A 24486-nucleotide genomic window follows, 5' to 3' on the forward strand; every position below is an offset into this window, starting at 1 on the left:
TCCTTTCTTTCAGAAGTACTAGTTCTGCAAGGTTCGCAGGAGAGCTTCTGTAAAGTCTGGAAGGTAGGAGACGAGGTACTGGCAGAAGTAAAGCTGTGACGACGGGGCGTGAGTCGTGCTTGGGTAGCTCAGATGGTAGAACTCTTGCCCGCGAAAGGCAAAGGTCCCGAGTTCGAGTCTCGGTCCAGCACAGTTTTAATCTGCCAGGAAGTTACTTAAATCTATCTAACTTAAGGAGATCACACACATCCATGCCCGAGGCAGGATTCGAACCTGCGACTGTAGCGGTCGCGCGCTTCCAGACTGAAGCGCCTAGAACCGCTGGGCCACGTTGATGTGACGCACACGAATTCTGAAATGCTGCCTGATCGCCAAAGTGTCGGAACATCGATGACCTCCTCAATGGCTGTTTTCGGCTCAGCGATGGTTTTGGGGTTATTACTGTACACCTTGTCTTTAGTATAGCTCCACAAAAAGGAGTCGCATATGTTCAGATCTGGAGAATATGGCGGCGAGTTGAGGCCCATGCCAGCGGCCTCTTGGTACCCCAGAGCCAGAATGCGGTCCTCAAAGTGCTCCTCCAGGACATCAAACATTCTCGTGCTTCGACGGGGTTGAGCTTCGTTTTCCATGAACCACATCTTGTCGAAATCGGGGTCACTTTGGATAATGACAATGAAGTCATCTTCCAAAACCTTCACGTACTGTTCGGTAGTCCCCGTGCCAATTAGGAATATCGCACCGATTATTCCGTGACTGGACACTGCGCAGCACTCAGTCATCCGTTGAGGGTGAAGAGGCTTCTCGATCGCGAAATTCGGATTCTCTGTCCCCGAGATGCGCCACTTTTGCTTATTAACGAACCCATCCAAATGAAGGTGAGCTTCTTCGCTAAACCAAGTCATGCATGCGCGGAGTAATTCCCATCATTTTAATTTTATCCATATTTTGCAGCTTCAAACACGACTGTACTCAATACACTCGGGGTATGAATTAAAAAACGCCCTCAGTCACAATTTTTCGTGTGTAAACGATGCATTTTGGACCCTGTGCGTCCATCTTCAGGTGTAACTGGTCTTAATACATAATTTATTTGTTCTCTTGAATGAGATGAAATGCATATTCCTGTCACGAAAAGGTTTCATGTTAGGTTACGAACTTCATAAACGTCTGACTTACGAAGTTCGTAACCTAACATGAAACCTTTTCGTGACAGGAATATGCATTTCATCTCATTCAAGACAACAAATAAATTATGTATTAAGACATATGCATCATGTACTAAATAAAACACGAAAAATAGTGACTGAAGGTGTTTTTTAATTTCCATCATGCCCCGCGGCCAACCGTGCAGTTTGAACGTCCTAACGCAAACCGTTCTGATGTTAAGAGGCTTTTATTTCATGTAGTTTAGTAACTGTCACCCTATACGCACATGTGTGGATTAACAGATCTTTTGTACAGATGCAAAGTAAATCATGAGAGGTCACAGTTCGTAGTAACTGTCGGAAAGTCATCGAGTAAAACAGATGTGATTTCTGGAGTTCCCTAAGGAAGTGTTATAGGTCCTTTGCTGTTCCTTATCTGTATAAACGATTTTGGAGACAATCTGAGCAGCCGTCTTCGGTTGTTTGCAGATGACGCTGTCGTTTATCAACTAATAAAGTCATCAGAAGATCAAAATGGACTGCAAAACGATTTAGAAAAGATATTTGAATGGTGCCATAAGTGGCAATTGGCCCTAAATAAGGTCATCGACATGAGTGCTAAAAGGAAACTGTTAAACTTCGGTAACACGATAAATCAGTCAATTCTAAAAGCCGTAAATTCAACTAAATACCTGGTATTATAATTACGTACAACTTAAATTGGAAGGGGCAACGGGCTTGCCGCAGTGCATACACCGCTTCCCGTCAGATCACAGAAGTTAAGCGCTGTCGGGCGTGGCCGGCATTTGGATGGGTGACCATCCGGGCCGCCATGTGCTGTTGCCATTATTCGGGATGCACTCAGCATCGTGATGCCAATTGAGGAGCTACTCGACTGAATAGCAGCAGCTCCGGTCAAAGAAAACCATCATAACGACCTGGAGAGCGGAGTGCTGACCCCACGCCCCTCCTATCCGCATCCTAAACTGAGGATGACACGGCGGTCGGATGGATCCGATGGGCCACTTGTGGCCTGAAGACGGAGTGCTTTAAATTGGAAGGAACACACAGAAAATGTTGTGGGTAAGGCTAACCATAGACTGCTTTTTATTGGCAGGAAACTTAGAAAATGTAACAGACCTACTAAGGAGACTGCCTACACTACATTTGTCCGTCCTCTTTTAGAATATTGATGCGCGGTGTGGGATCCTTACCACATAGGACTGACAGAATACATCGAAAAAGTTCAAAGAAAAGCAGCACTTTTCGTATTATCGCAAAATGTGGGAGAGAGCGTCACAGAAATGATACAGGATTTGGGCTGGAAATCGTTAAAAGAAAGGCGTTGTTCATTGCGACGGAATCTTCTCACGAAATCCTAATCACCAGCTTTTTTCTCCGAATGCGAAAATATTTTGTTGACACCTACATAGGGAGGAACGATCACCACAATAAAATAAAGGAAATCAGAGTTCGTACGGAAAGATATAGGTGTTCATTCTTTCCGCGCGCTATACGAGATCGGAATAATAGAATATTGAGAAAGTGGTTCGATGAACCCTCTGCCAGGCACTTAAATGTGATTTGCAGAGTATGCATATAGATTTAGATGTAGATGTAGTATCACATGACATAGTCGTTAATCAGTCACGCACTGTCTGATGAGAAATAACCACACGCCATTACGTAATATGGACCTAACAGCTAGGTGTTACGGGAATTCGTCCGCCAATATACAGGGTGTTACAAAAAGGTACGGCCAAACTTTCAGGAAACATTTCTCACACACAAATAAAGAAAAGATGTTATGTGGACATGTGTCTGGAAATGATTAATTTCCATGTTAGAGCTCATTTTAGTTTCGTCAGTATGTACTGTACTGCCTCGATTCACCACCAGTTGGCCCAATTGAAGGAAGGTAATGTTGACTTCGGTGCTTGTGTTGACATGCGACTCATTGCTCTACAGTACTAGCATCAAGCACATCAGTACGTAGCATCAACAGGTTAGTGTTCATCACGAACGAGGTTTTGCAGTCAGTGCAATGTTTACAAATACGGAGTTGGCAGATGCCCATTTGATGTATGGATTAGAACGGGGCAACAGCTGTGGCGCGGTACGTTCGTATCGAGACAGATTTCCAGAACGAAGGTCTCCCGACAGGAAGACGTTCGTAGCAATTGATTGGCGTGTTAGGGAGCACGGAACATTCCAGTCTATGACTCGCGACTGTGGAATACCTAGAGCGACGAGGACACCTGAAATGGAGGAGGCAATTGTTCGTGCAGTTGAAGATAACCCTAATGTCAGCGTCAGAGAAGTTGCTGCTGTACAAGGTAACGTTGACCACGTCACAGAAATGATACAGGATTTGGGCTGGAAATCGCTAAAGGAAAGGCGTTGTTCATTGCGACGGAATCTTCTCACGAAATCCTAATCACCAGCTTTTTTCTCCGAATGCGAAAATATTTTGTTTGGAGAATGCTACGGGAGAACCAGTTGTTTAAGTACCATGTACAGCGTGTGCAGGCACTATCAGCAGCTGATTGGCCTCCACGGGTACAGTTCTGCGAATAGTTCATCCAACGATGTGTCAATTCTCATTTCAGTGCAAATATTCTCTTTACGGATGAGGCTTCATACGTGTGTGGGCTGACGAGAATCAGCACGCAGTTGTGCAATCACGTCTTCAACACTGATTTTCTGTGAACGTTTGGGCAGGCATTGTTGGTGATGTCTTGATTGGGCCCCATGTTCTTCCACCTACGCTCAATGGAGCACGTTATCACGATTTCATACGGGATACTCTACCTGTGCTGCTAGAACATGTGCCTTTACAAGTACGACACAACATGTGGTTCATGCACGATGGAGTTCCTGCACATTTCAGTCGAAGTGTTCGCACGCTTCTCAACAACAGATTTGGTGACCGATGGATTGGTAGAGGCGGAACAATTCCATGGCCTCCACGCTCTCCTGACCTCAACCCTCTTGACTTTCATTTATGGGGGCATTTGAAAGCTCTTGTCTACGCAACCCCGGTACCAAATTTAGAGACTCTTCGTGCTCGTATTGTGGACGGCTGTGATACGATACGCCATTCTCCAGGGCTGCATGAGGGATACCATGCGACGGAGGGTGGATACATGTATCCTCGCTAACGGAGGACATTTTGAACATTTCCTCGCCGGCCGCGGTGGTCTCGCGGTTCTAGGCGCGGAGTCCGGAACCGTGCGACTGCTACGGTCGCAGGTTCGAATCCTGCCTCGGGCATGAATGTGTGTGTTGTCTCAGGTTAGTTAGGTTTAAGTAGTTCTAAGTTCTAGGGGACTGATGACCACAGCATTTGAGTCCCATAGTGCTCAGAGCCATTTGAACCATTTTTTTAACATTTCCTGTAACAAAGTGTTTCAAGTCACACGTTGTGTTGCCGTGTGTTTCCATTCCATGACTAATGTGAATTGAAGAGAAGTAATAAAATGAGCTCTAACATGGAAAGTAAGCGTTTCCGGACACATGTCCACATAACATATTTTCTTTCTTTGTGTGTGAGGAATGTTTAGTTTGAAAGTTTGGCCGTACCCTTTTGTAACACGCTGTAAATGAAGGCAGGGGGGATTTATGACAGTAGAGAAGCCGCAACCGCGGAAATTGGTTCGTCAGCGCAACACAGTGACTTCGAACGTGGACTAGTCATTGTATGTCACCTGAGTAACAGATCCATCGGAGAAATTTCGAACTTTCTAAAACTGGCCAAGTCGATTGTTGGTGACGTGATTTTGTAAAATGGAAACGAAAAGGAACAACCACAGCCGAGCGAGGCTACGCCCACCTTTTCTACTAACGGACAGGGACCGTCGAGCATTGTCGAGAGTTTTTGTTAAAGTTGCATGAAATCAGCGCCAGCAATAGTTTCTGAGTTCCAGACTGTTACCGGCTGCCCAGCTAGCGCAATGACTGCGAAGGGAGATAAAAAGGTATTGGGGTACAATGGTTGTGCAGCTCAACTCCTAAGGAATCAAATCATTGGTACCAGTCCCTAGACATACACACTACTTAAACTAACTTACGCTAAGGACAACACTCACACCCATGCCCGAGGGAGGACTCGAACCTCCGACCGGGGGGAGGGGGGGGAGGAGGGGAGGGGGCGAACCGAGGCAAGGCGCCTCTAACTGCGTGGGCATTCCGCGCGCAACGCCACTGGACAATGGATGACTGCAACCGAGTTCAAATGGTTCATATGGCTCTGAGCACTATGGGACTTAACTTCTGAGGTCATCAGTCCCCTAGAACTTAGAACTACTTAAACCTAGCTAACCTAACGACATCACACACATCCATACCCGAGGCAGGATTCAAACCTGCGACAGTAGCGGTCGCGCGGTTCCATACTGTAGCCCCTAGAACCGCTCGGCCACTTCAGCCGGCCGCAATGGCTGATTTTCGTGACCAGCGTGCGGTCCTGAAATTCGGCTTTCTGCTCGGAAAAAGTGATGAAATCATGCTCTGTGCCCTGTGTCAAGCGGATGGAAGTCTTTGAGTTTGACGAATACCTGCAGGGCCTACATCCACATCTACATCTTCGTTAATACACCGTAAGCCACCCAACGGTGTGTGGCGGAGGGCATTGTCATTGCCTCCCTTTTCTGTTCGCGGGAAGAACGACTGCCGGAAAACCTCCGTGCGCTCGAATCTCTCTAATTTTACATTCGTGATCTCCTCGGGAGCTATAAGTTAGGGGGAAGCAATATATTCGATGCCTCATCCAGAAACGCACCCTCTCGAAACCTGGACAGGCGATGCAGAGCGCCTCTCTTGCTGACCCTGCCACTTGAGTTTACTAAACATCTCCGTAACGCTATCACGCTTACCAAGTAACCCTGTGACGAAACGCGCCGCTCTTCTTTGGATCTCTATCTCCTCTGTCAACCCGACCTGGTACGGATCCCACACTGATAAGCAATACTCAAGTATAGGTCCAACGAGTGTTTTGTAAGCCACCTTCTTTTTAGTTGCCATCGTGCTAACAGTGCCAGCCGCTGTGGCCGAGCGGTTCTAGACGCTTCAGTCCGGAACCGCGCTGCTACTAAGGTCGCAGATCGAATCCTGCCTCGGGCATGGATGTGTGTGATGTCCTTAGGTTAGTTAGGTTTAAGTAGTTCTAAGTCTAGGGGACTGATGACCTAAGATGTTAAGTCGTTAAGTCCCGTAGTGCTTAGAGCCATTTGAACCTTTTTTTATCAGTGTAGCACGGAGATTAATTTGCGGTGGGGGGGGGGGGGGAGGGGTTTGGAGGATAGGGTCTGATTCCCTTATTGTGCTTAAGAAAAAGCTAAATGTAGAAGGATATGAATACATTTTACGGCATTGCGCACTGGATACATAAGTGGAAGAGTTGGGAACCGATGATTGCTTGTACCGGTATGACAATGCACTGTGTCATAAAGCAGCATATGTGGGACTATGGTCCTGACGTGATTCCAACTGAAGACCTTCCCGATGGGTCAGATCGTCAATTTCGCTCCACTCCGCACGCAGCGTCCAATACGCTACCTTCCATGGTCTGGGAGTTGAGGAAGTACGGGTTGCCGTTCCTCCACAGACATTCTGAAACCACACTGATAGTATCACCATCAGAATTCAAGGCGTCGTGAAGCTGAGGAATGGACACACCCCACACGAACGTCTGAGACTTCTGATCAGGTAGTGTGTGGGCATGCAAACAACAGATATACGTTTGTTAAATCCGATGGTACCTTCCAACATAAGGACTTCGTTGTCATGTGCGTAAGGCAAAATTAACACCAACTTTTTAAGTTCATTGAAATAGTGCTGTGAAATTGGGTGAAGGTATCGGAGGATGCCTCTAGGGTGTGTAATTGTAGGTTAGTGACGCAGACAGACAACACAAGTCGAATCGGTTTAGGGGTTTTTCACTTCAGCCTTTGAACCAATGCTAAGGTTTGGCCATCATCTAGATATACACTATGTGATCAAAAGTATCCGGACACCCCCAAAAGATACGGTTTTCATACTAGGTGCGTTGCGCGGCAACCTGCTGCCAGGTACTCCACATCACTGACCTCAGTAGTCAGTAGACATCGTGAGAGAGCAGGATGGTGTGCTCCGCGGAACTCACGGACTTCGAAAGTGGTCAGATGATTGGGTGTCTCTTGTGTCATACGTCTCTACGCGTGATTTCCACACTCCTAAACATCCCTAGGTCCACTGTTTTCGATGTGATAGTGAGATGGAAACGTGAAGGGACACGTACAGCACAAAAACGTACAGGCCGCCCTCGCTTGCCGACTGACAGAGGCCGCCGACAGTTGAAGAGGATCGTAATGTGTCATAGGCAGACATCTATCCACACCATCACACAGGAATTTCAAACTGCGTCAGGATCCGGTGCAAGTACGATGACAGTTAGGCACGAGGCGAGACAACTGGGATTTCAGGGTCGAGGGGCTGCTCATAAGCCACACATCACGCCGGTAAATGCCAAACGACGCCTCGCTTGATGTAAGGAGCGTCAACATTGAACAACTGAACAATGAGAGATCGCTGTGTGGAGTGACGAATGACGGTACACAATTTGGCGATCCGATGGCAGGGTGTGGGTATGGCGATGCCCGGTGAACGTCATCTGCCAGCGTGTGGAATATCAACAGTACATTTCGGAGGCGGTGGTGTTATGGTGTGGCCGTGTTTTTGATGAAGGGGCTTAGACCCCTTGTTGCTTTGCGTTGCATTATCACAGCACAGGCCTACATTGATGTTATAAGCAGCTTCTTGCTTCCCACTGTTGAAGAGCAATTCGGGGATGCCGATTGCATCTTTCAACTCGCTCGAGCACCTGTTGATAATGCACGGCCTGTGGCGGAGTGGTTACACGACAACAACATCCCTGTAATAGACGGGCCTGAACAGAGTCCTGGCCTGAATCCTATAGAACAGCTCTGCGATATTTGGGAGCGCCGACTTCGTGTCAGTCCTCACCGACCGACTTCGATACCTCTCCTCAATGCAGCACTCCTCTCCCAGCACGTGACTGAACGTACGCCTGCGAGAGTGGAAATTGTCATCAAGGCTAAGGACGGGCCAACACCATATTGAATTCCAGCATTACTGATTAATTGCGCCACGAACTTGTAAGTCATTTTCAGCCAGGCGTCCGGATACTTTTGATCACATAGTGCAGGTGACGTAAGATGCAATTTTGCTGAAAAATAATCCTTGGCACCCGGCGAATGGATCGTCACCGAGTGAAACCCGGTACATTTGCGAATGCGCACGCAAAGCTTATCTCCCATTTGAAACCATGTCTGGGAGCAAAACAACACAGTACAACGGAGTTTACAAATTTGCTACACGCGAACGCCGATGTCAACAGCCACATCGTGATAGTTAGAACAAATGTTTTGGTAAGTTCCCAGGGCCGATATCGCGTCACACAAGTTAAAGTCCGCGACAACACTGCTATCATTCAATTTACGATCGACACGCCCCGGCGGTCACACGATAACTGACGGATGACCGAAGCGGTTCGTTTGTCGGAATATTTGTCTGCTGAAATAAGCAGAATTAATTTCCTTATATCTGTCATGTATTAATACACACTGTAGTCATGGTTACTATGACACGACCCCAGTAGATTACGTCAAGACTCTCTCTCTCTCTCTCTCTCTCTCTCTCTCTCTCTCTCTCTCTCTCTCTCTCCTTCACGCACACACAAACACACAGAGCGAGACAGCTAACGCTAGATTTTTTAAATACACTACTGGCCATTAAAATTGCTTCACCAAGAAGAAATGCAGATGATAAACGGGTATTCATTGGACAAATATATTATACTAGATGCTACGGTCGCAGGTTCGAATCCTATGTCGGGCATGGATGTGTGTGATGTCCATAGGTTAGTTAGGTTTAAGTAGTTCTAAATCTATGGGTCTGATGACCTCAGATGATAAGTCCCATAGTGCTCAGAGCCATTTGAACCATTTCTAATTCTAATCCTTGTCGTACTGTGTTTGTTAAGTCCGTAACGCCTAAGATCATACCTCTTAATGAGTAGGTTATGACAGAATTTTAAACTTTTAAATTCGTTCAATAACTGTATGAAACGTTTCTACTCAGATCTGAAGATGATCATCACCTACCGAAACTAATAATCTGATTACAAATAAACATTGTGCTCCAAAATGGGAATTATAATACAGCAAATATTTTCCTGGAACGCTGAAAACTTTTTCGAAATTATGTCACAACTTGTAAAATCATATGAAATACTGAAAATCAAGTTGCCCCTGGAAGCCGTCAAACAGGCACCCTGCCGTGTGTTATGAACCGAATTAGCTGGAAAAGTATATTTAAGGTGAGCCACGGTTCTTCTTCGTCTATTTTTATTGAAAACGACCGCGGCGAATTTCATCTTTTCAGACCTAAATCTTTTCAGGAGGAAGGAATTTTTTATTTATGTATTAATGCGCCGAGGCTGGTTTTTAATGATTTAGGTGCAAGAGTTATTCAAGTATGTGCCCGTGTTCAAAACTTAGTTCGTACATTGGCTTCATTTTATGGACTACAATAACTAATTACGAAATATTCTCTGTTGTGGTATACAGGGTGGTCCATTGATAGTGACCGGGCCAAATATCTCACGAAATAAGCGTCAAACGAAAAAACTACAAAGAGCGAAACTCGTCTAGCTTGAAGGGGGCAACTAGATGGCTCTGTGGTTGGCCCGCTAGATGGCGCTGCCATAGGTCAAACGGATATCAACTGCATTTTTTAAAAAATAGGACCCTCCATTTTTACTACACATTCGTATAGTACGTAAATAAATATGAATGTTTTAGTTGGACCACTTTTTTCGCTTTGTGATACATGGCGCTGTAATAGTCACGAACATATGGCTCACAATTTTAGATGAACAGTTGGTAACAGGTAGGTTTTTTAAATTAAAATACAGAACGTAGGTACGTTTGAACAGTTTATTTCGGTTGTTCCATGTGATACACGTACCTTTGTGAACTTATTTCTGAGAACGCAAGTTGTTACAGCGTGATTACCTGTAAATACCAAATTAATGCAATAAATGCTCTAAATGATGTCTGTCAACCTCAATGCATTTAGTAATACGTGTAACGACATTCCACTCAATTTGAGGTTCCCGATTCGCGCGATTTGTCTGCTACTGACGTGCGGATTAGCCGCGACAGCAGCTAAAACGCCCACTTGGGCATCAATCGGACGTATGGTCCGGACACTTGGGTGATGTCGTCCAGGATACCGAGAAGCATACATAGCACACGCCCGTTGGGCATTTTGATCACAATAGCCATACATCAACACGATATCGACCTTTTACGCAACTGCGAACGGCCCATTTTAACAAGGGTAATGTATCACGAAGCAAATACTCCCGCACTGGCGCAATGTTACGTGATACCACGTACTTATACGTTTGTGAATATTACAGCGCCATCCATCTCAAAGCGAAAAAAGTGGTCGAACTAAAACATTCATATTTCTTCACGTACTACAAAAATATGTAATAAAATCGGGTTTCTATTTTAAAAAATGCAGTTGATATCCGTTGGACCTATGGCAGCGCCATCTAGCGGGCCAACCAAGGCGCCATCTGGTTTCCCCCTTCAAGCTATACAAGTTTCGTTCTTTGTAGTTTTTTCGTTTGACGCTTATTTCGTGAGCTATTTGGCCCGGTCACTATCAATGGACTACCCTGTACAGTAAAATGATCATTCAGTAATTGACATGCAAAATGACAATAACAATATTTAATTGTTGTTGTTGTTGTCTTCAGTCCTGAGACTGGTTTGATGCAGCTCTCCATGCTACTCTATCCTGTGCAAGCATCTTCATCTCCCAGTACCTACTGCAACCTACATCCTTCTGAACCTGCTTTGTGTATTCATCTCTTGGTCTCCCTCTACGATTTTTACCCTCCACGCTGCCCTCCAATACTAAATTGGTGATCCCTTGATGCCTCAGAACATGTCCTACCAACCGATCCCTTCTTCTGGTCAAGTTGTGCCAAAAAATTTTCTTCTCCCTAATCCTATTAAATACTTCCTCATTAGTTACGTGATCTACCCATCTAATCCCCAGCATTCTTATGTGGCACCACATTTCGAAAGCTTCTATTCTCTTCTTGCCCAAACTATTTATCGTCCATGTTTCACTTCCATACATGGCTACACTCCAAACAAATACTTTCAGAAACGACTTCCTGATACATAAATCTATATTCGATGTGAACAAATTTCTCTTCTTCAGGAACGCTTTCCTTGTCATTGCCAGTCTACATTTTATATACTATCTACTTCGACCATCATCAGTTATTTTACTTCCTAAATAGCAAAACTCCTTTACTACTTTAAGTGTCTCATTTCCTAATCTAATTCCCTCAGCATCACCCGATTTAATTTGACTACATTCCATTATCCTTGTTTTGCTTTTGTTGATGTTCATCTTATATCCTCCTTTCAAGACACTGTCCATTCCGTTCAACTGCTCTTCCAAGTCCTTTGCCGTCTCTGACAGAATTACAATGTCATCGGCGAACCTCAAAGTTTATACTTCTTCTCCATGAATTTTAAGACCTACTCCGAATTTTTCTTTTGTTTCCTTCACTGCTTGCTCAATATACAGATTGAATAACACCCGGGAGAGACTACAAGCCTGTCTCACTCCTTTCCCAACCACTGCTTCCCTTTCATGCCCCTCGACTCTTATGACTGCCATCTGGTTTCTGTACAAATTGTAAATAGCCTTTCGCTCCCTGTGCTTTACCCCTGCCACCTTCAGAATTTGAAAGAGAGTATTCCAGTCAACATTGTCAAAAGCTTTCTCCAAGTCTACAAATGCTAGAAACGTAGGTTTGCCTTCCCTTAATCTTTCTTCTAAGATAAGTCGTAAGGTCAGTATTGCCTCAAGTGTTCCAATATTTCTACGGAATCCAAACTGATCCTCCCCGAGGTCCGCATCTACCAGTTTTTCCATTCGTCTGTAAAGAATTCGCGTTAATATTTTGCAGCTCTGACTTATTAAACTGATAGTTCGGTAATTTTCACATCTGTCAGCACCTGCTTTCTTTGGGATTGGAATTATTATATTCTTCTTGAAGTCTGAGGGTATTTCGCCTGTCTCGTACATCTTGCTCACCAGCTGGTAGAGTTTTGTTATGACTGGCTCTCCCAAGGCCGTCAGTAGTTCTAATGGGATGTTGTCTACTCCGGGGGCCCTGTTTCGACTCCGGTCGAATATAGCGAACCAACCACACCCGTCGATTCAGGAGCTGCTTCGCACTGCTACATTGACTTGCTGATATTTTCATAGCGGTGGCCAACAGTTTGGCAGCACTTTCGCATGGTGGAATGGCTGATCATTCACGAATGTGGCCTCAGGTTTCGATTGGGAAAAAATACTTCTGTTGCAGCTAAGACACAGCAGAAGTTAACGTATATAATTGTAGCCAGAGGATCTGAAAGGGTTAAATAACGGAATCCTAACAAAAGTCTTGAGTTCGTACTGCAGTGTTGTATAGGTAAGAAAAGTAGCCTTTCAAAATAGTCGGACGAGTGGTGGTGTTTCCCCAAATTCACTAATTATTATTTATTACGGTATTGCAGTGTCTGTGTTGTTCCAAAGTACGCTGCAATATTCCTTCGGTTGTGCATAGACGTCCGAAGCAACAGGCACTGCGGCTACTGCAGCCGTTATGAAATGTATTCGCAGTTGCGAATATGGGCAACCATTAGTTGTGTAATCGAATGACGACAGTGAAAATTTATGCCATACCGGGACTCGAACCTGGGTTTTCTTATTCCGAACAGTCGCCTTACCACCTTACCACTTTTTCTAAGCACAACTGAACACCGGACCCATACATCTATATGCCTTCAACCATTATGCACGTGATGGTTGTCCATGTTCGCAACTCCGAATGCTTTTCATGTATTATTAATTTGTTCATAGGCGTTTTCTGTTCCTTATTTGTTCCGTATTCCTGGATTTCCGGAAGACTTTTGACACTGTACCACACAAGCAGCTCGTAGTAAAATTGCGTGCTTATGGAATATCGCCTCAGTTATGTGACTGGATTTGCGATTTCCTGTCAGAGAGGTCACAGTTCGAAGAAATTGACGGACAGTCATGGAAACAACAGAAGTGATTTCAGGCATTCCCCAAGGTAGTGTTATAGGCCCTTTGCTGTTCCTTATCTATACAAACGGTTTAGGAGACAATCTGAGCAACCGTTTTCGGTTGTTTGCAGATGACGCTGTCGTTTATCGACTAATAATTCATTAGAATAGCAAAACAAACTGCAAAACGAATTAGAAAAAATATCTGAATGGATCGAAAAGTGGCAGTTGACCCTAAATAACGAAAAGGGTGAGGTCATCCACATGAGTGCTAAAAGTAATTCGTTATACTTCGGTTACACGATAAATCAGTCTAATCTAAAAGCCGTAAATTCAACTAAATGCCTTGGTATTACAATTACGAACAACTTAAATTGGAAAGAACACATAGAAAATGTTGTGGGGAAGGCTAACCAAAGGCTGCGTTTTATTGGCAGGACACTTAGAAAATGTAACAGACCTACTAAGGAGACTGCCTACACTACGCTTGTCCGTCCGTTTTTAGAATACTGCTGCGCGGTGTGGGATCCTTACCATGTAGGACTGACGAAGTACATCGAAAAAGTTCAAAGAAAAGCAGCACGTTTTTGTATTATTGCGAAATATGGGAGAGAGTGTCACAGAAATGATACAGGATTTGGTCTGACATCATTAAAATAAAGACGTTTTTCGTTGCGACGGAATCTTCTCACGAAATTCAATCACCAGCTTTCTCCTCCGAATGCGAAAATATTTTGTTGACACCGACCTACATAGAGAAGAACGATCACCACAATAAAAAAGAGCTCGTACGGAAAGATATAGGTGTTCATTCTTTCCTCGCTGTATACGAGATTGGAATAATAGAGAATTGTGAAGGTGATTCGATGAACCCTCTGCCACGCACTTAAATGTGATTTGCAGAGTATCCATGTAGATGTAGATGTCTTTTGACTGGAAACATCGGATGTTCGCCGTGCGGAATATTCGTGAGTACCTGAGGTATTTATGTTTAGGGCAATGGAAGAATAGCCAGTCTGACAATCTAACAGCAAGAAGCCCGTTAATATATTGGCTGATTCCGTAACAATGTTACAAACTTTCAGGATTTTTGGAGAAGAATAAATGTATCAATTTGAGGTAAGTAAACCCGGTCCAGAAGTGGCGAAGTCGAAAACCATAAGGGAAAATCGTTCTGATATCTCTGACCAAAGTAAGCAAAACAATCTAGTAAATATGGGCAATAAAATGCGTATCTTAAGAGCGATGAGCACTTGTTCATCTTTGACACTGCGAAAGACATCTCTTCTACTGAACAAGCGCCCACGGCTTCTAGGGGATGCACTTTAGAGCTCACATTTACTGGACATTTTTTCTTATTTTGCACCGTGATACCTCTGGGAAGATCCGTTTGGATTCCGTAAAAATGTTGGAACACGTGAGGCAATACTGACCCTACGACTTATCTTAGAAGAAAAATTAAGGAAAGGCAAACCTACGTTTCTATCATTTGTAGAGTTAGACAAAGGTTTTGACAATGTTGATTGGAATACTCTCTTTCAAATACTAAAGGTGGCAGGACTAAAATACAGGGAGCGAAAGGCTATTTACAATTTGCACAGAAAGCAGATGGCAGTTATAAGAGTCGAGGGGCATGAAAGGGAGGCAGTGGTTGGGAAGGGAGTGAGACAGAGTTGTAGCCTATCCCCGATGTTATTCAATCTGTATATTGAGCAAGCAATAAAGGAAACAAAATAAAAGTTAGGAGTAGGTAATAAACCCATGGAGAAGAAATAAAAACGTTGAGGTTCGCCGATGACATTGCAATTCTGTCAGAGACAGCAAAGGACTTGGAAGAGCAGCTGAACGGAATGGACAGTGTCTTGAAAGGAAGATATAAGATGAACATCAACAAAAGTAAAACGAGGATAATGGAATGTAGTCGATTTAGTCTGGTGATGCTGAGGGAATTAGATTAGGAAATGAGACACTTAAAGTAGTAAAGGAGTTTTGCTATTTGGGGAGTAAAATAACTGATGATGGTCGAAGTAGAGAGGATATAAAATGTAGACTGGCAATGGCAAGGAAAGCAAGAAGAAAAATTTGTTAACATCGAGTATAGATTTAAGTGTCAGGAAGTCGTTTCTGAAAGTATTTGTGAGTGTAGCCTTGTATGGCAGTGAAACATGGACGATAAATAGTTTGGAAAAGAAGGGAATACAAGCTTTTGAAATGTGGTGCTACAGAAGAATGCTGAAGATTACATGTGTAGATCACATAGCTAATGAGGAGGTATTGAACAGAATTGGGGAGAAGAGGAGTTTGTGGCACAACTTGGCTAGAAGAAGGGATCGGTTGATAGGACATGTTCTGAGACATCCAGGGACCTCCCGTTTAGTATTGGAGGGCAGCGTGGAGGGTAAAAATCGTAGAGGGAGACCAAGAGACCAATACACTAAGCAGATTCAGAAGGATGTAGGCTGCAGTAGGTACTGGGACATGAAGAAGCTTGCGCAGGATAGAGTAGCATGGAGAGCTTTATCAAACCAGTCTCAGGACTGAAGACCACAACAAGAACAACATACGTTCTACAGAAACATGGACACCAAAGAGCCTGCAGCAGGAGAGACGCATTTCGAACTAACGTAGATGAACAAGTGCTGTTCAGTCACCAGGTATGCGTTTTAGAACCCGTGTTTACTGCACTTCTTTTTCTTGTTTTGATCTATACTATCACGTCTGAAAATTGCCTGTCCTACAATGTTAGCAATGACAGTACAGGTACATGCTTTGTACTGTCAGAGGTATCAGAACGATTTTCACTTTTAACTTTCGACTCGGGCGTTTCCGGGTAATTTCCAAGAATGAATGCCTACCGATGTCGCAGTGTCCATCGATACATATCGAACGTGCGATCGTAAATCGATCATGCAGCTCTGGTGGCGGGCGTTGTCATCAGTTACTTGTGATCGTCATTTTTATGTGTTTTCCGTCGTTCCCGTAGTTGCTTCTTCGTGAATTATTTGTGAGTTTCTAGGGGATCCCAGACGATTTATGTAGTTATTGAGTAGGATGTCTCGTGTTCTTGGCGTTTCTTCGGCGGATTCTCTCGCATAGAAAAATGTAATTCCATGTTTATCCAGCATAGAAAATTGTTCGACATTTTGTCGCAAATATGCAGTACCACCGGACGAGGAAAGAAGGGAGTGTGTAAACTGTGGTGGTGCGAAGTGCGTAAAACTACGTAAGAACAGTTTCGATGCTGAAATACCGTTTACAATTTCATTGCGGATACAGCGGAAAGCGAACGAGTATCAGGAAGGATACATGGTTCGACTCTTCCAAATTGACCATCCACACCACCGTAATGGACTTTCGCATGATGACAACACCGATGTCGAGTAAGGTAAGTCGTCTCCTTCGCAATTACAAGTATTTTTGTGACGCTTTTCTTTTTTCGTTGCTGTAGCGACCACCGTAAACATATTCACCACCGGAGTCGCATGATCGATTTACGATCGCACGTTCGAGATGTATAGTTAGGTTGAAATGGCTCTGAGCACTATGGGACTTAACTTCTGAGGTCATCAATCCCCTAGAACTACTTAAACCTAACTAACATAACGACATCACACACACCCATGCCCGAGGCAGGATTCGAACCTGCGACCGTAGCGGTCGCACGGTTCCAGACTGTAGCGCCTAGAACCTCTAGGCCAACCCGGCCGGCTATCGTTTGGACAGCGCGACTTCGATAGGCAATCATTCTTGGAAATTACCCGTTTCCGGACCAGGGTCCCTCCCTACAACTGATACATTTACTCTTCTCTATCATACCTGACAGTTTGTGGCATTATCACGGAGTCAACCAATAGCCCACAGAGCCCAGCAGCTTGCAACCGCATGTGTTTCACTTCGCAACACGGGACCCACCTGGTGGGAAGTTGTCAGGCCTGGAGATGGCGACGAGCAGCAGGTAGAGCAACAGGCCCACGGCCAGGGCTGCCAACAGAACGCCGACGAGAGCCATGGTGAGCGTTCGGTTGCGAAGTGTGAGCGGCTCTGAGTGCCTTGGCAGCGAGCGGAGCTCTTTAGGGGATTCCCCCACCACCACCCTCCGGCCCCACCAGGTCGCCTGCGTTCTCTGACCTGCAGTTCTCGATAACGAGAGACCTGCCGCTTGATAGCGGCGTCGTCTGCTACGGTCGCAAGCGTCTTACGGCCCTCGTACACGATCAGGCAATTTGTCAAACTGTACTATGTCTGCCAAATATTTGACTGCTCAGGGTGCTGTTTGACGGGTTTGTCAAGCATAGATTATGTTTGACGTGTTTTCGGAAAATTTTGATTGACAGAATGTTTGACAATAGGGCGGGCGTTGTTTGTGTCGATGTTTCGTCATATATAGAGTGGTCCATTGATAGTAACCGCGCCAAATATCTCACGAAATAAGCATCAAACAAAAAACTACAAAGAACGAAATTCATCTAGCTTGAAGGGGGAAACCAGATGGCGCTATGGTTGGCCCGCTACATGGCGCTGCCATAGGTCAAACTGATATAAACTGCGTTTTTTTTTTTAAAATAGGAACCCCCATTTTTTATTACATGTTCGTGTAGAACGTAAAGAAATACGAATGTTTTTAGTTGGACCACTTTTTTCGCTTTGTGATAGTCATGAACACTTGTGCGATGGCGAGCCGCTTGTTTCAATCCTAGTCCACAGTACGAGCAGCCCTTAGCTGTTTCTCCGGTTCTTCCACAGACGATGTGGACAATATGTTCCTACGTTGTCGTATTTTAATGAACTTTCATTAGACGACCAAGTAAAAAATAAATTTTCGCATACACATTTCAATGTTAGGGCTAAATAACTCTAAATAATTTGTTAGGAGTTCACTGACTATCCGCAGGAAATTGATGTAATGGTCAGGTTGGGGATGCAACACTTCCATTAACAGGTTTTTACTCTGCATATTTCTCATTTTAAACGGTTCCCTGGCCTGTGTTTTATTTTCTTCTTCTTTAAACACAGTGCCAGAGTCAATGTTAGAAATGCTTTGTCTGCATTTGTAGCCATTCCAACATAACAAAATAAAAAAGAATACACGAAAAGCGTATGCTTCAAAAGTAAGGTGAAATTGACAATCTTTGTTGGTAGGTGTACGGCATTTTTGGCGCATCCGTGGCTAGATGAAGTCGAATTCGATAGACAAGTTTGCTCTTTTACGAGGATCTTAACAAGTTATTAAAAGTTTCATTGCCCATTCGAAGAAAGTTGATGCAATCATCGGATTCAGTGATAACGTTTCCTAGCGGTTCTACACGCTTCAGTCCGGAACCGCGCGACCGCTACGGTCGCAGGTTCGAATCCTGCCTCGGGCATGGATATGTGTGATGTCCTTAGGTTAGTTAGGTTTAAGTAGTTCTAAGTTCTAGGGGACTGATGACCTAACATGCTAAGTCCCATAGTGTCAGAACCATTTTAACCATTTGATAACGTTTCCAGAGTGAGATTTTCAATCTGCAGCGTAGTGTGCGCTGGTATGAAACTTCCTGGCAGATTAAAATTGTGTGCACTTGCCAGCGAAAGGCAAAGGTCCCGAGTTCGAGTCTCGGTCCGTCACACAGTTTTAATCTGCCAGGAAGTTTCATTTGATAACGTTTCCTTTAGCAGAATTTCTGGTGGTAAGGTCTTATAGGACCAAACTGCTGAGGTCATCGGCTCCTAAGCCTACACATTACTTAATCTGACTTACACTGTAGACAACACACACACACCCATGCCCGAGGGAGGATTCGAACCTCCGACGGGAGGAGCCGCATGGACCGTGACAAGGCGCCTAAGACGGCACGGCTACCCCGCGCGGCTCCTTTAGCGGATTTTCATGGCTAAAGCTCTCTCTTATCTTCAGCCATTCCCTGGAGCAGCATCTGTTTCCTTTCTCTTCTTCTTTAAACACTGTACAAACGTCAATGCCAGAAATGCTTTGTCTGCTTTTATGGCCACTCTCACTGCTGTAGAAATACTCACAAACACGAACAGTGTCTGCTTCAAAGTGAGGTTAAACTGACAATCTTTGCTGGTACGTGTACGGGCATATTTCACAAATCCGTAACAGCGAATTTGACAAACAAGTTTGCCTTTGAGGCCACCATACATGATCAAACAACTTCTCAAATGCTACAATGTTTACCAAATATTTGATTTTGAACGATGCTGTTTGACGTGATTGTCAAGCATAGTGTTCGATAGGTTTGGTAAATTTTAATTGATGGAAAATTTGCCATGATACATGATAGCGAACGTTGTCTGTGTTAACGTTTCGCCGCATGTGTTTTGCGAAAAATAATTTTATTACAATTTTTCTCACTGTGAAATTATGAACAAGGATAAATGCAAAATAGCATTTGCAGTTACCAAAACGGCTGACGCGTCACGTCTTTCCCAGCCATGTATTACTCAGTGACAGCTTAAGAAACATTCAATATTCCGCCCACAACAGACAAGTGGGATGCAATAAAGCAAAAAAAGTCGTTGGTTCTTTCACGGACGGTGTAGGCCATATATTTCCACGTTATTTCAATGAACAGTCATTTGAGAACCGTGCAGACGAAAATATATTTTCGCAAAGTGTACTTGTGTCTTCTGTTTCAATGTGTTCCTGCCGGGATGGTCGAGCGGTTCTAGGCGCTACAGTCTGGAACCGTACGACCGCTACGGTCGCAGGTTCGAATCCTGCCTCGGGCATGGACGTGTGTGTTGTCCTTAGGTTAGTTAGATTTAAATAGTTCTAAGTTCTAGGGAACTGATGACCTCAGAAGTTGAGTCCCATAGTGCTCAGAGCCATTTTTTTGTTTCAATGTGTGAGCGAAGTAACTCTGAACAAGTTATAAAAAGTTTACCGTCCATTCGCCGACAGTTGGTGGAATTATGTCCGAGTATAAACATTAACATTAACAGGTTTTCAAGTGTATACTACTGTCTCATTTTAAACCATTCCTTGGATCAATGTCTTCCTGTCTTCTTATTCTTTAACAGAGTGTCAGAGTAAATGTAAGAAATGTTTTATCCGCATTTATAGCCATTCCCACTAGTGTTAGAATACAACATACACGAGCAGCGTCTGCTTTAAAAGTGAGGTTAAATTGACAAACTTTGTTTGTACGTGTGCAGGCCTGTTTCACAAATCAGTTATTATATAAGAACGAGTTTAGCAAACAAGTTTCATTGTTTACGAGCGGCTTTAAGACCGCTGTAAACTATCAAACAATCTGTCAGACTTCACTAGAAATGTGCACGGTGTAGTTTGATGTGTTTGTCGAAAGTACGTTATGTGTGAGAGAATTTTTGATTGACGTCAAATTGACAAGGTGGCGCACGTTATTCGTGTTGATACTTCGCTGCGCATGTTTGTTTAGCGATAATATTTTTCTTCCGCTGGGAAACTACTATCAAAAGAGTATACTGACTAAAACAAAAGACCATAGAAATTTATCAAAATGATGTGTTTCGTCGTTCGCAGGCACATATTACGCAGGAAAATGTTGTGAAGAAAAACAGTTTTCTACCCACAACATGTATGCGACAGTTCAATAAAATAAAAATAAAAATAATAAATGGATGGGCCCTGCTCTTCCACAGACGATGTTAATGTTCGCAGCAAAGTATGTAACTGCTAATTTTACGAACGGAACGTGCAAGTGCAACATTCGCACATCTCGTGTGGTGTCCGCAGTAACTGATTAGGGATCTCTTTGTTCGACAATACTACCGGACAAAAAAATCAGAAGAACTGAAGTATTGGTTCTAACTACAGTATATTGCTAATTATTACGCACACTAGAATTCATCACTAAAATTGATACCAGGCAATTTAATCAACAGTACCTGTTTTAATAATTATATGCCACAGAGAGCTGTTTAGCTTAAGTATATCGGTCGTGCAGTAATAAGAATTGCTACGTTTCATAAATAACTAATTACGTCTTATAGGATCCAACTAAGCTTTATGGGCTACTGGAATGAAAGCAGGAAATACGTAATATGATATTTATCACAGTATATGATTACATTGTACCTTTCTAATCGAGCATAAGAAAATGAGTATTTTATGATACAGATCATTATAACACATCTTAAGATAGGCCGTCGAGTGCATAGAGTTAACACGAGATCGCAGTTATACATTCCACTATTGTTCGCCACAGGCAGTAAAGATCGTAATCACTGCACACAGCACGTCAACGTACAAAATATAGATAACATTCTCACATGACAAGGGACATTTCTGCACGTTGTAGTATTTTAATGAACTCAATATTTCGTTTAGCAGATTTTTGAACGTATTTGTCTGAGTTTCAACCATTTCCTGATGCAGCGACTTATTTTATTTTTTCTTCATTACACACATTGTAAAGACAGGGCAACAAACGCTTTGTCTGCATGAACAGCCTTTCCCGCGAGTGTCAAAATACTTTGCGACACAGTGAGAGCTACTTCAGTAGTGAGGTTAAATTTGACAAAGTTTGTTGACGCATCTGCGTGCTTGTTTAAGAAACCTATGGATGGGGAACAGCGTGTTTGACCAACAAGTCTGATCGTTACTGGGGCTTTAAAGTCTCCCTTTACATCGGAAGTAACAGGAGTAGCACCACCTCATGTTCGAAGAAACAGACACACAGTCCACTCACATTAATGTAACCAGCACCCATATTAGACATAAGGTGCAGTAACCTCTTAGTCAGGTCCAATGGCACGATTAGGCGTGGAAGTTATACTATGAAGAGCCAAAGAAACTGGTACACCTACCTAATATCGTCTACGGCCTCGGTAGCACGCAAAGGTTCAGCAACACGACGTGGCACGGACTTGACTAATGTCTGAGGTAGTGGTGGAGATAAATGACACCATGAATCCTTCAGGGCTGTCCATAAATCCGTGAGAGTACGAGGGGGGCGGAGATCTCTTCTCAAAGCACGTTGCAAGGCATCCCAGATATTCTCAGTAATGTTGCTGTCTGCGGAGTTTGGTGGCCAGCGGAAGTGTTTAAACTCAGAAGGGAGTTCCTGGAGCCACTCTGTAGCAATTCTGGACGTGTGGGGCGTCGCACTGCCCTGATGGAATTGCCCAAATCCGTTGGAATGCACAATAGACGTGAATGGATGCAGGTGATCAGACAGGATGCTTACATACGCGTCACCTGTCAGAGTCGTAGCTAGTCGCCCCCAAACCATTACAGCGTCTCCATCGGCTTGAACAGTCCCTTGCTGATATGCAGGGTCGATGGATTCATGAGGTTGTCTCCATATCCGCGCGCGTCCGTCCACTCGCACAGTTTCAAACGAAACGCCCCCGAGTAGGCACGTGTTTCCGGTCATCAACAGTCCTATGGCGGTGTTGATGGGCCCAGGCGAGGAGTAAAGCTTTGTGTCGTGCAGTCATCAAGAATACAAGAGTGGGCGTTCGTCTCCGAAAGCCCATATCGATGATGTTTCATTGAATGGTTCGCACGCTGACACTTGTTGATGGCCCAGCATTGAAATCTACAGCAATTTGTGGGAGGGTTGCACTTCTGCCAGTTGAATGAATCTCTTCAGTCGTTGTTGCTCCCGTTTTTGCAGCTACCTTTTTCCGGCAGTAGCGATGTCGGAGATTTGGTGATTTATCGGATTCCTGATATTCACAGGACACCATATTTAAGTTGTAGCAAACAAAGGCATCATAGGAAAAGTGCCCCATTTCTGCAAGAGGCAGTAAGTCTAATGATCCCAAGCACACCGTCTTTACCTCCGGATGAAAATGACAGCGACGAAATTATACAGGAATTCGAAGATGACGAAGAAAACGACAAACAACAGTTTGAGACAGAATAAAGGTATAGTGCAATAGTCTGTATTTACATTGTGTAAATAGTAATATAATTCAGGTTAAACAATGTATTTCATTTGATCCCATTTCGAAAAAAAAGCATAAAATAAGTCTGACCGATTTTTGAGTGAATATAATCCCACAGATTTGCTTGACAGCAAAAGAGTAATAATCCCAAAAAAAGGAGATGCTCTGGACTGTGAGAACTATAGAACTATCTCCATACTAGTCCACAATTCCAAAATAATGTTAAACATAATAAAAAATCAAATAAAAAAGAAAATTGAGGCAAACTTAGGAGAAGACCAATTTGGATTCAGATTTGGAAAAGGAACTACAGAGGCAATATTAGCTCTGAGGATGGTATTAGAAAGACGAATTGGAGTTAATAGGAAAACCTACTTGACTTTTATAGATTTACAAACAGCATTTCACATGGTTAACTGGAAATTGTTATTCCGAACAATGAAGGAAATAAATCTTGATTGGAGGGACAGAAGATAAATCTGCAACCTGTGTAAAAGGCAGGAAACAGAGATAGAAGTGAATGGTGTGAAGAAGAAAGCAAAAATAAGGAGTGGAGTAAGGCAAGGATACCCATTATCAACATATTTGTTCAACTTATTTATTGAGAAAACCATTCAGAAATCGAAAAGAATAACCAAAGGAATTAAAATTAACGGGGAACGAATACACTGTGTCCATTTTGCACATGATATAGTAGTACTTGCTGACTCAGTAAAGGAAATGGAGTTTATGTTGCTAAAATTTGCCAAAATCCTAAGAGAATTTAATCTAAAAATAAATGAGGAGAAAACTATGGTAGTAGGGAAGACAAATGGTCAAGTTAATATTAAACTAGAAAATGATATTCTAGAGCAGGTTGAGAACTTCTGTTATTTGGAGAGCATAATCACAGACAACAATAAATGTATCACAGACATAAGGAGAAGTATAGCCGTGGCAAAGCAAGCTTTCCAAAATAAAAGGAATTTACTAACAGACAATCATATAAGCCCAGAAAGTAGGAGAAAGTTTGCCAAAACTTTTGTCTGGACGGTCTTAATATACGAATGCGAAGCGTGGACTCTGGGAAAGGTAGAGAGAAAGAGACTGGAAGCAATGAAAATGTGGATATGGAGAAGAATGACGAAAACAAGCTGGGTAGACAGAAAAAGTAATGAACAGGTATGCAGAGAAGTGAATGAGAACAGAACGCTGCTAAATTATATAGGCAGAAGAAAATCAAATATGATATTGCACGTAATGAGGACACAACCAGTTCCTAAAGAATGTATATGAAGGAAAAGTTTTAGGGA

The 24486-nt window shown here is 43.5% G+C and overlaps 1 protein-coding gene across 1 annotated transcript in view; it reads right to left on the reverse strand.

The window, feature by feature from the left end:
- The window catches only part of LOC126293175 (probable cytochrome P450 304a1), a 98257-nt gene extending 80727 nt beyond the window's left edge, over positions 1-17530 (reverse strand). The window contains exon 1 of the mRNA XM_049986273.1: positions 17231-17530. Coding sequence (XP_049842230.1) covers positions 17231-17327 — 97 coding nt within the window. The 5' untranslated portion in view covers positions 17328-17530. The remainder of the gene's footprint in view (positions 1-17230) is intronic.
- Between the last annotated feature and the right edge of the window lie 6956 nt (positions 17531-24486).

This window comes from Schistocerca gregaria, chromosome 10 (genome assembly GCF_023897955.1).
Source record: "Schistocerca gregaria isolate iqSchGreg1 chromosome 10, iqSchGreg1.2, whole genome shotgun sequence".
NCBI lineage: Eukaryota > Metazoa > Arthropoda > Insecta > Orthoptera > Acrididae > Schistocerca > Schistocerca gregaria.